Source organism: Harpia harpyja, chromosome 6 (assembly GCF_026419915.1).
Source record: "Harpia harpyja isolate bHarHar1 chromosome 6, bHarHar1 primary haplotype, whole genome shotgun sequence".
Classification (NCBI taxonomy): Eukaryota; Metazoa; Chordata; class Aves; order Accipitriformes; family Accipitridae; genus Harpia; species Harpia harpyja.
In genome coordinates this window covers 8,397,722-8,412,562 of record NC_068945.1, presented here as the reverse complement: position 1 = coordinate 8,412,562, position 14,841 = coordinate 8,397,722, and the positions used below count along the sequence as shown (strand labels likewise).

The window sequence follows — 14,841 nt, the reverse complement described above, 5'->3', positions numbered from 1 at the left end:
CATGAAGCCGCTGCCTAGAGTCTCCCATGCTCTGAGTGCTCCATCTTTTCAACCAAAACGTGATGTACAGTCAGTGCCTGAGGAATCTATGCAAAAGTCAGAAATTCAATGAAAAAGAAATTTTCCTAATCTTTTTGACCTAGATGTGTAATTTTTAATGTATTTAATTTCAGTTATTCCCATTACTGAGTTAAATGGCTCTAGCAAACAAATTCTTCTTTGTTTATGAGATGATTTATCACAGCTCTTCTCTTAAGTCAGCCATCTTACTATTTTACTTGGAGATGGTAATTCTCCACCAGCAAGTCATGGCACATGCACAGTGAGAAGATGTGTTCTCAGCACAAATCTCATGGGCTGGGAGGAGTTATCCCTGTGCTCAGCAGCTATCAACTGTCAGGAAAATCTAGCCCAGCTATCCATGGAAAAAAAATGCTGAAGATAATTTTCTGTATCTCTAGAAAAAATAATGACCTCCCAGGAAGACCTGTGATACACGAGTGAAAGGAGGGTGGCAGGGGAGGACTGGGCTAGCAGGGAATAAAGAGGTCCAAATGACAGATTTGGGCTGGAGTCAAGTCTGCCCACAAATCTGGAGGAAATACAGCTAGAGACAAATAAACCCAAACACATGAGAGTTGCCAAGAATAACAGGAAATAAATTTTCTTTTAATATTTTTGTGTGCATTATATGGACTCTAGCATTAAAACAGTGTTCTCCTGGAAAGGAGCACCTCTTCCCGTCCCTGCTGAAAGCAAGCAACAGAAAGGCTTCTAACCATTCTCCAAACTGTATGAATGTTAAATTTCTATATACTGTACAGTAGCTATGTTATACAGTTATATATCTCTATCTATATCAGCTTACATTCAACTCTAAATACAGAGTGGAGACTTGGCCTAGTCCGATTTCCAAGAGCTCCCTCTAACATCTCATCTCCATCCTACCTTCCTCCACACAGGCAAACTCCACAGGCGTACCAGCAAAGTTGTCAGTGGCTGCCAGTGGCTTGAATGTCTTTGAGATCAAGCTCTCACTGCCCTCCTCTCTACAAAAATGTGCATATTCTCAGTACAGAGAAATTCCTCCTCCATCCCTAGTCTCATGAGCCTCGAGTACTCAAGAGGAGCATCATCCTCTGTGTAGGGGTGTGATGCCCCTATGTATAGGGTGAAATTCCAGTCACCACATAACTTGGAATTCTTTCTCCTGTATAGTGGGTTAATACAGAGAGATTTAGTCCATCAATGGCCAATTTTGACCTTATATGGAACAAATCTGTGTCTGCACAGGTTGTCTTCCCCTACACAGAGAACGTCACCAGCTTCTTGCTGCATACAGCAGAAATCTGAGTCCCAGGGAGAGGCTCTTACCTTAATTGTTTTGCTCTTTTTTTCAGAAACGTCTGCCTCTGTGCAGCAAACTGTCCCCTATATAGTGTGACCCTGGCCCTGTACAGCACACCAGTGCTCCTGCAAGGCTGAACGGTACTCAGTTCAGCAGCTGAGTACATTATGCGATGGGGGTGAATGGCTACTCTAGCAAACTGGCTTTCTGTTAGTTGGAAACAACACTTAAGAGATCCTAGAGATAGGGTCTTGCTGATCTGCTGCAGTGAGCTAAGCTGCTCAGCTCCAGTGCCCCACAGAATCATGCCACTGAGAGTCACATATAGTGATTAATACACTTCAGACAGCTCTTCCCCACTTACCCTACCCCGTCTCATAGTGAAAACTGCCCATATACCTGCAAATGTTCTCTATATATCTGGAAAACAAAGTTCTCAAGCAGACCGCAGACATCCTGTGCTACCAGAGTGAATTCTTTTCCGCAGGTTGGCCTGCCTCTATAAGTGCTTATACCTGCAGATACGTTTACCTCCCCACCAGCACCTGGCTCTGTGCAGGTCAGCACAGCCAGAGAACCTGCAGGAAAACCCAGGGATCCCAGAGAACAATTCTTCTCCCACATCCCATTCCAATTTGTGACTCCTTTCTGCTTTGTGCTGGGGCTCCCAGGTCAGGAGGTAGGAACTCAAGTGGAGCTATTGAAAGCAGGCTCAGCAACTGGAGAGTGTGGAGGTAGCCAGACCAAGACAAGTCACCAGGACAAGCTAATTCATTGCAAGTTCCCAGTACTGCGAGGACACAGAGGTTCTTCATGGGCTCTCTTGGGCTTAGGAGCGGAGGCAGCCCTACTTACTGCTCCCTGGAACTTGCCTGGAACGGGCATCAAGAGATTTCTTCAATGGAAAGGGAGGGACAGAACGGGGGAGAGGAGAGGAGGGAGAGGGAGAGGAAGAGGCAGCATTCTATTCCAACATAATCTTCTTGAAAAAAGATAATGCCATACTAAATCCAGAATTCTTCCTTTTGGTAGCAGTTGTGTGTGAGGGAGGCAATGGACTTGAGACAAAGAACTTCCCAGAGGTAGTTATAAATGATCTGCTGCCATACAGGGACAATGAGGTTTGCCTTGGGTTGAGGACAGCTCATCTCCCAGTTCTGTCACTTCTCTGAGGCCAGCAGACACAGGAGGAGGCTGTGCTACCACACAGCAAACTCAGTGGCTCAGGAGGACCAGAGAGGCTCAGGCTGACTAACCCTGTCTGAACTCACACTGATGCCATGTAAGAAACCCAGGCCAGGAGTCCTAGGTTTGCACTCCTCCACGTGAGACACAGCTTAGGGCATCTGTACCGTTGGAGAGGACTACATCCTGTTGCCACGTCTGTCTCTCTGCAGGGGCAAACCAAAAGAAGATGCAGCACATTTATAAGGACCTCTGGGAAATAAGCAGTTCATGGCCTGCCAAACAGAGTTTGAGAGAAAAGAGGGGAGAGCATCCCACATCCTCAGCAACAGATTTAGAAGATGACAACAGCCACCATGAACAGACTAGCAGAGAGGGGACTCTGTGTACTGCAGCACCTGAAGAAGAGGATGTGGGGGAAGGCAGAGAAGCAAGGAAATGGCAGGGAAATCACAAACAAGAAGGACTTGTCTTGGGTTGTAGGTAGTGGATGATGATTTCTCTTCTCTCCCTTCCTTTTTCTCTCCTACTGTTGGCAGCTCACAGAGCATCAGGCCTTCTGCGCTGCTGCTGCTCCAGGAGTTGTCTGCAAGGGAGATGCAGGGGTTGCCCAGATCGGCGGAGACGTCGAGAAGGAAGGCCAGCCAGCTGGCGACAGATCTCATCTGAAGACATAGCAGACACACACAGGTTGACAGATAATCAAAGCTTCCTTCAAATTCTTCACCACCAAAATAGTTAGAGGTACATCCTTCACTTCATCTACAGAAACTGTTGGAACTGCTGAATCCTCTTACACGTGAAGCAAGTGAACAAGTCCTTAGGCTTTTATTAATTTCCTTCTGGCTTTATTCATGTACAATACATATTAAAATCAATCGTATTTTGCTACAACAAAGACTGCATAAGAAAACTAGACTGGATCCTTTTTCTATCTGTGAATAGAAATTCTGAGAGTTACTCTTCAACCTCAAAGGAATGCAACTTTGAGTAAGGGTGTTTCTGGGGCTAGCAGAGCATGATCAAGATCGAGGAAGGCAGAGCTCTCATACTTGGTAGTATGATATCTACTTCCCAGTGTTTTTCATGGCATGCATACTGGATGCAAGGCTGCATTGCGTTACAGCTCCCCCAAACCAAGTCCAGAGAAACTACTACATATGGGTTGGGTAATTAGGTAGCTTGGAGACTCTATCAGATGGCTACAGCTATTCTTCTAGGTTAGCTTGTGCTATCACTCACCTTGCATGACCTCGTTCTCCTTGCAGACAATGCGAGAGCACACCTCCTTGTTTATTATGTACATGCGACGCACACTGAGGGATCACCAGGAACATGCCAAGGACAGTAGTGAAAGGCACAGGGACCCAAGAAATAAGAAAAGGATACAGGCAATAAACATGTATAGTCACTGATGAGGAGGCAAATCCTAAATTTTTAGGATTAGTTAGTCTAGAACAAGGCTGTTGTCAATAGGAAAGTAATCTGTGTCAAGACTTCACAAAATGGCCAAATACCTTAAATATGGATTGCGATATAGGGCACATTACAGCTCCTTAGTGCTGCACAAATAATAGTTATTGTGCTGTTTTAATTAATCACCCTAAAAGGACACTCTGAGGATAGGATGCATCTCACCAACTGGTTCCCTCAGGGAACCTCTAGTCTTCAAAGGAAACAATTGCTGAACTGAACATGCCATTTCTGGAGAGTTTTTAGGGCTTTTCTTAGAGACTGCTGGTTTCTTACCTTGTAACACAGAGGTAGCTGATACACTGCTTTACTGGTTTGTGAACAGAGTACAGGCGTGTGCAAGGGAACTTTTCTTCACGACAATCTGGGAACACACACAGAGAGAGGTGCAATCCAGCATCACTGGCAGAGGCACTCATTCTGGCACATTTCTGACTTCATCACTAGGTACTGTCCTCCAGGCTTCTAGGGAAGGCCCCTAGCCACTATTTTGCACTCTCTTGTGAGAGATGGGGATGGTTTAGAGAAGAGGGAAATAAGGTAGACATTTCTGATTCCCTTGCCTCATAAGACAAAAGTAAGGGAAAGTTGAGTGAAATGCAAAATAAGCCCACTGGGAATCCTCAATACAGAAGGCACATGCTGTAAAGCGGACAGACACAAATAAACAAAATGTAAATTGTAGTCGCATGTTTAAGACGTGTTTCTAAAAGATCCGCAATCTCAGAACTCAGTACACAAATCTAGTTCCTTTCTTTTCTGGACAATCAACCCTGTAGCTAACTGTGATGGGTTTTCTTGCATTTCCTTCTGAAATGCAAGGTCTCAGCCACTGACAATGACAGAATATTGACCCAGTGTATCTGGTCTGGTGATCTGCCAGTTCCTCCCCTCCTCGGCATGCCACCCAGGAGAAGACTTCTGCTTCCACTACCAACATTCTCCGGTACTTCTAACTCAAGGAACAGGGTGAAGGGAATTTTCCAGGAGACAAAGCTCAGTGCTCAGCCAGCACCTACCTGGAGAGGTAACAGGGTGGGTGAAAGTGGGTCTGGGAGGGGGTGCAGGCAGCAAACTTAAACGTACCTGATGAAGCTGTCGTGGTTTCACTGTCAGACTGAACTGGAAGACAGAGGGTAGCAAAGTTAGTGTGATTTACCATGGTTCCTTCCTAGACATCAGCTTACTCAAAACAAATAACTGGAAAGCACTTTCAAGAGCCCTCCATTGTAACTTCTAATGTGGAAAAAGATTTCATTGTTACTGACATGGAACCAGAAAAGAAGGTACAAATCCAGTATGAATCTAGTGCCAGCTACCCAGCCAACAATGCTAAAAATCTGTCCAAGCTTTACCATAAAGCATTGCCACTACTGTTCAAAATTACACTGTAAGGGCATCTTGACATATAATTCAAAAGGTTGGGTAAATGTATTTAGTTGCTGTAACTGCCACCCAACTAGGCAAGAAGCGAAGGAGCCTGTGACTGCCTCTTACTAAGGCATAGTGACACCTTTAAGAAACAGCATCCCCAGACCGCTGGTTCTTTAATGTCCATGACAAGGGGTCAAAAGGAGGTTGGTTTGTTGTTCCCTCTGATACAGCAACCTGCCTGTACCACAGTAAACCAGTACATTGTATTATTTACCCAGTGAGAAACTGGAAAGGAACTCAGAGGACTGACTGCCAGGCGCAAGTTTTCATCAACAGTTATAGAGGACTTGTACTTCTCTTGTTCACATGCCATAGTGTCAGCCAGACGCACAGACAAAACAGACGGGCATAGAGAGAAGTCTTTTGGGCGTCAGGGCTGCGGTTAGGGGCAGTCAGGGAAGGCAGGATTCTGGGTGTGCAAGGGAATGGGCAAGGAGAGGGAAGGGGGGGGCCACAACATTTGGCTGTGAACTGAGAATAAACTCACCAGGACTAAGAAGCACAGGTGGTGTGACAGCTGCAGCTGGAAAAAGAGAAGATGTTCTGAAAGATCTTAATTTGAGCTTTTAGTCTCTTTCCCCCTCCCACAGTTCTGCTGATGGCTCATCACTCCTGACCAGTTGCCATCCCACATCTGGGTCATAGAGAACGCTGATCGTGATGTCGTTATCTGACTTGTCAGAGTAACTGCAGGCTTTCCTTGTGAATATGCTGGGTGCCCTACAGATGATGGGATGCTGTAGCACAGAGATGGGTCCCATGGCATGTCCTTTGTGAAGAATTTCTTCTTGATTCCGCAACAATAAGAGCTTTGAAGCCAAAGTCTGCTGTAAAGGCTTCATGTTCAGTCTTTTCAGGCTTAGATGTAGGTTAGCCACTGCCAGTTTGGTCTGGACACCAAGCCTTATCTACCCTCCTACAGACTGTCAGGTCTCACACACTGAACATGAGACTGACACAGGTTGCTTTCACCTCCCATCCCCACCAGGAAGATCACACACATCGCGTATACAGTGTTGTGCTTCCACTTCTCTCCTCCAGCGCTGTCCCATGACAGCTGGTCAGCTTGACCCACAACACTCTAGGCAGCTGATGAGCAGAGTCACAGGGCAGAGGAGAGACCGTGGCACTGCTGTCCTGGAGAACAGGACACCATTCTTGGATGAGCTCTCCTACACACACAGCACACTTCCCAGCAACAGCCAAGCGCTGCTGTCTCTCCTTTGTCTCTTGAACCCTATCATCGACCAGATGTGTTCTCCCTCTCCCCGTCCTGCCTGGTCCCCCCACCTCAGGGGGATGTGTTTGAGAGATTGACCCAGCAGAGAGAGAAACCATCGCCGAGGCCAGTGGTGCTGGATTTGAAACAGGACTCTTACGGAAAAAGTGGGGAGGCTCCTTCTTGAGCCCCTGGCCCTCTCCTCCATTGCCTGTTGTGAGCCCGGCAGGATTAGTCTGTCTTGTAAATGCCAACACTCACATCAGGTCTGTGTCCTTCCCCTGGGGCTATCTCCACAGCAAGGCTTGGTTCTGTAAGGAGGCACACTGCATGCTCCAAGTGCTCATCTTCCAAGCCTCCGCCATCTACCCTATCTTTCACATACATTTCACTGTCTCCCAGTGACATAGCCACAGGTATGGCAGGGAAGACAGTACTAAAAGAACAGTATTTCCACCTCCCCATCCCACCACTGCTCAGAGTTTGCTTTATTACTATCTTGTGGTTTTTTTGCCACCTCTGCCTCCTGAGCACTCAAGCATGGCCGCTAGCTGTCAGCAGACACGTACGCAACCTGTGTCCCATTGCTGTCCAGTTAACCGGTGAACCTGACCAATTTCTCTCCCTTGTCATTTAGTCTCTTCTTTCCTGCAACATTCTCTGGAAGCCCAGGCTATGTGAGCTTCGGATTTCGTGGCTTCCTGCAGTGCAAGCAGCTTCCAAGAGCCCTGGTACACTGGGTGAGATTGGCATTTCCTTGGAGAACAGGCCATTAAGTCACCCTAAATTCATCTCCCTGCATGGAGCACAGAAAGGACTCCCAGACAGCCATAAATGCTGGAAGAACACTGCTAGATGTCAAAAATGGGGAAGAGGAGTTTCTGAGCATAATGGGTAATTTCTGGGTCTATGTAGGCAGGAGTAAATGTGAAAAGGGGAAAAGAAGCCTGAAGTTGCCAAGAGAGAGGCTCTTACCGGAGGTGCTGATAAAAGAGTCGGTGCTAACGTCACCTGGAAAAGAGAGAATGTCCTTGAGAGAGCTTGTCTTTACTTTGTGGTGGTCCCTTACATAGCTAGCCATAGCTAGCTTGAATTACCTTGGCCACCAGGGTAGGCTCCTGAGACAGTGGGATCCAATCCTGTAAATACATAAATAAACACAGTATCCCCATCCCACCCGTATCCAACCCCCTTTTCAGTGACTGGCCTGGGACTGGATTTCTTCGTGCACATGTTGCATCAACCCTTACTGAACTCTGGATTCATATTCTGACTTCTCAGATATGGCCACTGTGGGCATCTCAATGGGAAAGAAAGACGTCTGAAACAAAGGCGCTGATGGCTCCTGTAGCAGTAGGACAGACAGCTGAGGCACCCACTGCAGAGGAGGGAGGCAACTCCAGGACCTAGCCTTGACTGCAGAAATTCATCAGCAAATGAGTTTCTTTGAAAGGCAACTGATGGCAAAGCTGGGGTAGGTGTGGTGGAGGGATAAAGCGTGAAGGAAAGGGAAGCTTGGTGGACACATTTTGGACTGGCTTCTGAATAGTTTTCCGGGAAGTCCAAGGTATTACACATGACAGGATCATAGCTGGGAGATCTCTGATGGTTTAGCCAGGGGCTTCAGTTTGAAGAAAAGGCAGGCCCCTGTGGTTTTTCTGGGTGCTGAAGCATGATGCAAACATACGTTCATTTTACCTTACCATGTCACAGAAATGGAAAAGGGTCCAGAAGGATAAAGCAATTCACCCCCAACAACACAGCCAGTATGAGGACCAGTCTATATCCTTTCTCAGTGGCCTCACTGCTAAAGCACCATGCCACTTGGGCACCCTTTCTCTTGGGATTTTCCTGAGCAGTGGTAGAGTTCCCGAGCATCTCACTGCTGAAGGGTTATCAGCTCTCCTGGATCGCCCGCAACCCTTGGCTCTGAACATAACTTCACTTGCTTCAGCTAAGTGTTCAGGACCCCAACACTAGTGAATTATTTGTAAAGAACACACAACACTTAGCAGGTTGTCTTGGAGGGCTTGTTTAATCTTCACTGAAAGGCAAGCTCACAATGTCACAGGCAAGGAAACAAAGAATAGCATTTGCAATTAAACAGGCTGTAACTACACAGGTCAACTGGGTCACATGAGCAGTCTTTAGCACATAACATACCTGTAATACTTACCAGTTGCACTTTCCAGTTCTTGCCCATTGACCACCCATGGAAACCAGTCTGCAAGAGAAGAAGAGAGAAGAGTGAAGAAAGGACAGAGAGAGGGATTTCTATAGTCTGCAGGCTTTGTGAAATTTTTGAGATGCCTCTCTGTCCAGGAGACACCACTGCCCTCTGCTGAAAGGAGAAATGCTCTCCTCTGCCTCAGCCTCTGCTGCTGGCTGGATTTGTTCTTTAAAGACTTGTCGATACAGTGGATCCTCATCCTATCCCTGCTGCTTCCACCAGGGTCAAAGGCTAGGTACAGGGACAAGATAGTAAATACCTCCGGATCTGCTACCGGGCTTTGCATTCCTGAAATGCCATTTGATGCATTTTGAAACCAAATTGCACCGTTGCCTCTGTGCTCTGGAGGCTGGTCAAAATCCCTATCTCCATTTTATAAAAGAGGAAGCTGAGTCACAGAAATTATTTGCTTGGGGTCACAGATTGAGTCATTGGCACAGTAAGAAACGGATTGCAGGTCTTATAGCTCCTTAGGCAAATATTTATCTGGTCCATCATCCCTCCTGGGTATGGAGCACAGAGCAGATCTTTCCCCTCTCAGCCCCTGGGCACACTGGAGAGGGAGAACGGTGAAGGCTTGGCTGTGCATGCTGGGTGGAAGAGGATAAATTGAAACTGAGCTAGACTGTTCATTTGTCCAAATATAAAGGGTGAGAGAGCTGCTTCCTACAGCAGCCAGGAATAGGAAAATATTTCCTGCTAGCCACAGAGGAGGGAAATGTCTGCATAACTGGGGTGGGATGAAGGAAGGAGTTGGCAGGAAAAACCCAGTGATCTGGGGCACTGCAGGGATGTGTGCAGGACCAGCCCAAAAACCAGTACACCCTGCTATGTCTGATGAACTCAGTCTTTAGCTTTCTGTTAATGGGAGCACGGCATGGGTAAAAACTATCAATCAGGTCTGGAGCTTTTGTCTTAGTTCTTCCTCATTCCAAGAGCACTTACTTGCAGACTGCAGAGGACTCTTGGGACCCCTATATAATCCTGCTCTGCAGCATTACAGGAGTCGCTGGACCCTGCTATTGCCTTCCCCGCCCAGCTGCCCACAAGGGCTCAGCTGCTGGCGATTGACCCACACATGTATAATAACTTTAGTGCACAATGTAGTACAGCCCAAAACTTTCCCTGTTCTGGCTAACCTCTTAACCATAACAAGTAGAGGAGAAAAATTATATTGAACACTTTCTCACTTGCTTCTGATACAAAAGGAAGGACACAAATTTGGAAACCATTGCAGGGGCCAGTGGTGCCAGATTTGAAACAGGAGTCATAGGGAAAAAGGGAGGAGGCTCCCCTTCTTTTTTATAACATTGAAAAGTCAGCTCTTACTAGCTTTCTAGCTTTTTTTTTTCCCCCTCCTCCCTAGGAGATAACTAGAAAACTGGTCCAAGTCTAAAACAACAGGGCACAAGTAAAGTGAAACCTCTGTATATGAGGAGAGGAGACAAAAGAGGTGACTTCCTTATCAGATTTTCAACCATTTCAATTTCTATCTGCTATGGTACCTGACTCATATGCTTTATAAATGATTGGACTTTATTGTCCAAGTTGCAATAAATTCATCCCTGAAATCTGAGAAAACTGCAACCCTAATTCACCAAATCTGTAGCTCACCCAAAACCAAAAGAGACAATGAGACCAGCTAGTGATTCCTGTTGTTTTCCAAGTTAAAACAAAAAAACCCCCAGAAATGCTAAAACAAAATACACAAAAGTCAGAAATATTCTTTTCAGGCCTTCTTCATGCATCATAAAAACCACTGCCTTTTTTTTCTGTCTCTAACTTTGTAGGCCACCTATAAGCTCATCTCTTGAATGCCTCACCTCCCTGCTTCACACTCACAAACATGACATCCTCCACTGTGCACCTTTACAGGAAAAAGTGCTATTGGGAGCAGAATCAGGCTTCAGCATGAGGGTAGGACTGAGGAGAGTAGATTGGAATAACCTGACTTGAATGGGATAGGTAAAGTCATCTGTCTCCTACATACGGTCTTTCCTGGGCAAAGCTTTTTCCATTCACTGGAATTAATCTTCTTTTGCTGTCTGTCCTAAGTCTTCTGACTATAAAGTTTGATGCTGCCCTCTTGTTTCGTTTTTTTTTGTGATGTTCCTTTTTTAACAAATTTGATCCCACCTGAATTTTTGCCAGAGTAACTCAAGCAAACAAAGACATGGAGCAACAAAACAGAACACCCTCACCACCAACAACAAAAGCAGAGAGCGGTTTGAACTACGGAGGTTAGTATAGTTACAGCTATACAAAAAACTACAAAACCTCCCCACAGCCGAGTGGCCTGGAATGGGGCCATTCCAGCAGGAACCGCTAGTGACAGCAAACTATGACAGAACAAGTTTTGTGGAGCACTGGGAAATGCTCTGCAGATCATGCCAACACAGGTGGTACAGCTGTATATAGTAAGCACTAAACACAGCTAACCCTCTTCCTCAGCTCTGGACCTGGCTGTTTTGCTTACCCAAACATCCCTGCAGCGGAGGCTGTGGACCTCTGTCTCTTGCAACTCCCAGTACTTACTGGAGAGTAGACATATATGGGAGCCAGTCCCCAGTTCCTAAATTTTTCCTTACAACCCTACATCCACCTTGCCGTGTTTGGTCCTTCCCCCTTCGCTGTCCATCTATGTTTCTCTGTCTTTCTCCTTAGGTTACTGCACATTAGCCTGCATAGGAAACTCCGCGGGGCCGGGATGGAGAAGAAATCCTCCCCCCGGCGTAAGGACTCACCAGCTGGGGACAAGGAGAGTGCTAAGAGACACAGCAGTATACAGGCTCCAGAGGTCTTCATCCCTGTGGAGTGGAGGAGAGAGGAGTCAGAGGAAAGCTAAGGCAGCAACAGGGATACCCCCCCAATAGTGCAGGAACTCTTTGCTTGCTGCCTCCATTTCCCTCTCAAGACCATTTGGTCTTCCCAGCCTCTCTCTCACCTGTCTCCCTCCTAATCTGGCCAGTTTTCCAGGTGTTTCTGAAACATTTTGGACTGAATGTAAAGCTCCATCTGCTTGCTTTCTCTTTCCACCTCCTTTTTCCAGTCTCCATCTCTTTTCTCACCCAGGTGGCCAAGCCCCCCTCCACACACACACCCCCAGCATGCAAAGAAAAGTTTCCCCTTGTAATCTTCCTCCACTCTCTTCTGCTTTTAAATGATCTTGAGGAGCACTGAGAGGATAGGTAGGGTCCCCATCACTTACTGCAGCCCTCGGTCTCCACTCCCTGCAGCAGCAGTCGCGCTCTCTCTCCCCTTCAGTGGTCCCCCCCACTTTGGCTATTGGATAAATCACATGCGGCCACACCCAGAACACGTTCTACTTTTGGTTGTCTTCAAAATACGAATTTGTGGGGGAAAAAAAAAAAAAGAAGAAAGAAAGAAAGAAAAAGGAGAAGCCAGCGAGATGGTGGGACGTGGTGTCATCATGCATCTGGAATGAGGGGGGGAGCGAGGAGCAGCAGCCCACACCCTCATTCCAGAGTTTATTATCCTCCGAAGGGAGCCCGCTCCTCCCATTCCCCCAGGATGGCCCAGCACCAGGGACGGATTCTTGCCGCTGCCTTAGACCTCCGGGTCCCGTTTCGGTCTGTGCGCCCCCGTTCTCCCCCCCCGCCCCCCCCTTCCCAGCCCCTCTTCTCCTTCCGAGGCCGCCACATCTCGCCGGCTTTCCCCACTCCGCCGCCGCCTCCTCCCACCCCCCTCCTTCGGTCCTCTTTTCGTGCCGTTGGCCTGCCCGCCCTCGGGCACAGGGACGCTCGGCAGAGCCCGCACCCCCCGTTTCGCGGGGTCCCCCCCCGGCTCTCCCCCGGGCTCTCAGGCTGCGGACACCGGGCCGTGCTCCTCCAGCCGCCACGTCCGCGGGGTCTCTCCGCTCCGGCCGGCGGGGGTGCGGGCGGCCCGGCCTGCGGCAGGAACCGAGCGCGGGCACCGGGGGGGGGGGGGGGGGCAGCGGGGACTTGGGGGGGGCTGAGGGGCGGCGGGCAGCGGCGCCCCGCCGGCCGCGGGCAGATGGCGGGCTGGCAGGCAGCCAATCGGCTGGCAGGAGCAGTGATGACATCATCCCGCTGCCCCGCGCCAGGGGCGGAGGGGACCAGCGCCTCCCGGCGGGACGGGGACGGGGATGGGGATGGGGATGGGAATGGGAATGGGATTGGGTGGGATGGGGATGGAGATGGAGATGGGTTGGGGATGGGGGTGGGATGGGATGAGGATGGCGATGGGTTGGGATGGGGATGAGGATGGGATGGGGATGGGGCTCCCCCCAGGACCAGGCTTGTGTGCATTGGGGGGGGACGGGGAACAGGCAGCAGGGCACGGGGTCCATTCTGCAATGCCATGGCCGTTCTGGCCAGTGTTGGAAAGGTGGGGAATAGGGAAAAAGCGTGCAAAAAAAAAAAAAGTAAAAAAGTAGCAAAATGGGAGAGACATAAACTGAGAAAGGAAGAGGAAGAATGAGATCTGACCCTCCCTGCCATCCTTCAGACTCCCTTGTGCCTCCAAGCACGCTGCATTTTATGAGAGAGGGAGGGGCAAGCCCATGAGCCCCACTGGAATAGCCGTACTCCCCTAACCCTTCCTCCAACAGCCCCGGGATCCCCCGTCTTCTGTTGCTTTCTCAGAGATTTCTTTTCCCTTTGCTGCTTCTGGAATTACTCCTCTGGGCCTGAGGAGGCACTGGCTGAACGGTGCCCCTTGTACGAGCTTCAAGGCACAACCTCAGTCCTGAAGCCAAGGAGAAAGCTAGGAAATGACCAAGCTCCCTCCCTCGTGCAGCAATGAAAAAGAAACCTTGTAGGGGAAAGCTGTGTCCCCTACAGCTTATCCCAGAAGCCAGGTAACCCTCGGTTGCTCTCAACAAATTGCAGACTAGAAATAAAATCCTATAATGCCTTGTACACAGTTACTGAGGAAATCCTCACTATGTCCTCGCTGCCCCAAGAGACCCAGAAGAGTGCTACTGCGTGTGACATACCTGAAGCCACCACTTCTTACCTAATAGTGGCTGAGCATCGGCTGCGGCAGTGCTCAAGAGAAAAGACAGAATGGATTGCTCCTTCTTATTTCTGCTCCTCCCAAGACTCGCAGGGAAGCAGCTGTGGTGGGCAGTACCAGAAGAGGGGTAGAGGGGACAGGGAAAGCTAGGCATTTCCCTGCTCGCCAGGGCAGCCCTCCGGACCCAAGCACCATCGCTGTTTTACCGGAGCGAGACACCATCATTCCCGCTTTCAGGGATTGGCTAAAACTCAGTCCACTGGGGACGCTCAAAAGGTGTGATTAAACAACCAAAAGAAAATGATGGAAGTTATAACAGCACCCCAGTTTGAGGAATCCTCTCAGATCCTCGGCTTTTTCTGGAAGTCCACATAGCGGTATGTTTGGGCTACACCTTTCCACACAGCTTGGTTTGGTTTTTGTTTTCCTCTGTGCCTCTGTGTTGTCATTCAAGCCTCTGTTACTGCTTAACTGGATAACTAAAATAGCTTGAAGACCTTGTGAGTTCCGAACACATTTATTTGGAAACTTTCATTGATGCCTGATGTTTTGGTCTAGCAATCTGTTGATGTACCACCATTTCCCATACAGCGCAGGGTTCACCTCTAGTCCTGCGCAAGGTTTCTTCTGATTGCTTTTGAGCCTTAAATCCTTTTTTCAAACTGGAAGACTGTGTCCTCCCCCAGCTGCTCCGTGCGGGTAGACCACTTGTGCTAGCAGCACCCCTCCATCTGGAGACCCGGGGGGGAGGGAGGGGGATGCTCCCGCTGATGGAATCGCTGGCTGGGAAGCAGTTCCGTATTTTATATGCCAGAGAAACCGCAGTGAAGTAACGGGAGGTCTCGTGCTGCTCTTGCTTGCTGTAGACACCGGAGGGAGCTGCAGCACACCGGCATGCGAAGCCCCATTTTTTTTCCTCTTGCAGTCCAAGCACATTCTGCAGGAGATGTGGCT

General features: G+C 48.6%; 1 protein-coding gene across 1 annotated transcript; it reads right to left on the bottom strand.

Moving 5' to 3' along the window:
* Positions 1-648: 648 nt before the first annotated feature.
* Positions 649-12,599, bottom strand: MFAP5 (microfibril associated protein 5). The gene is given in 11 exon segments (XM_052790418.1): positions 649-3,198; positions 3,776-3,849; positions 4,283-4,370; positions 5,093-5,128; positions 5,928-5,963; positions 7,635-7,670; positions 8,836-8,883; positions 11,634-11,696; positions 12,098-12,134; positions 12,137-12,285; positions 12,288-12,599. Coding segments are annotated over 11 exon segments (816 nt in total). The 5' UTR covers positions 12,412-12,599; the 3' UTR covers positions 649-3,073.
* Positions 12,600-14,841: the final 2,242 nt, after the last annotated feature.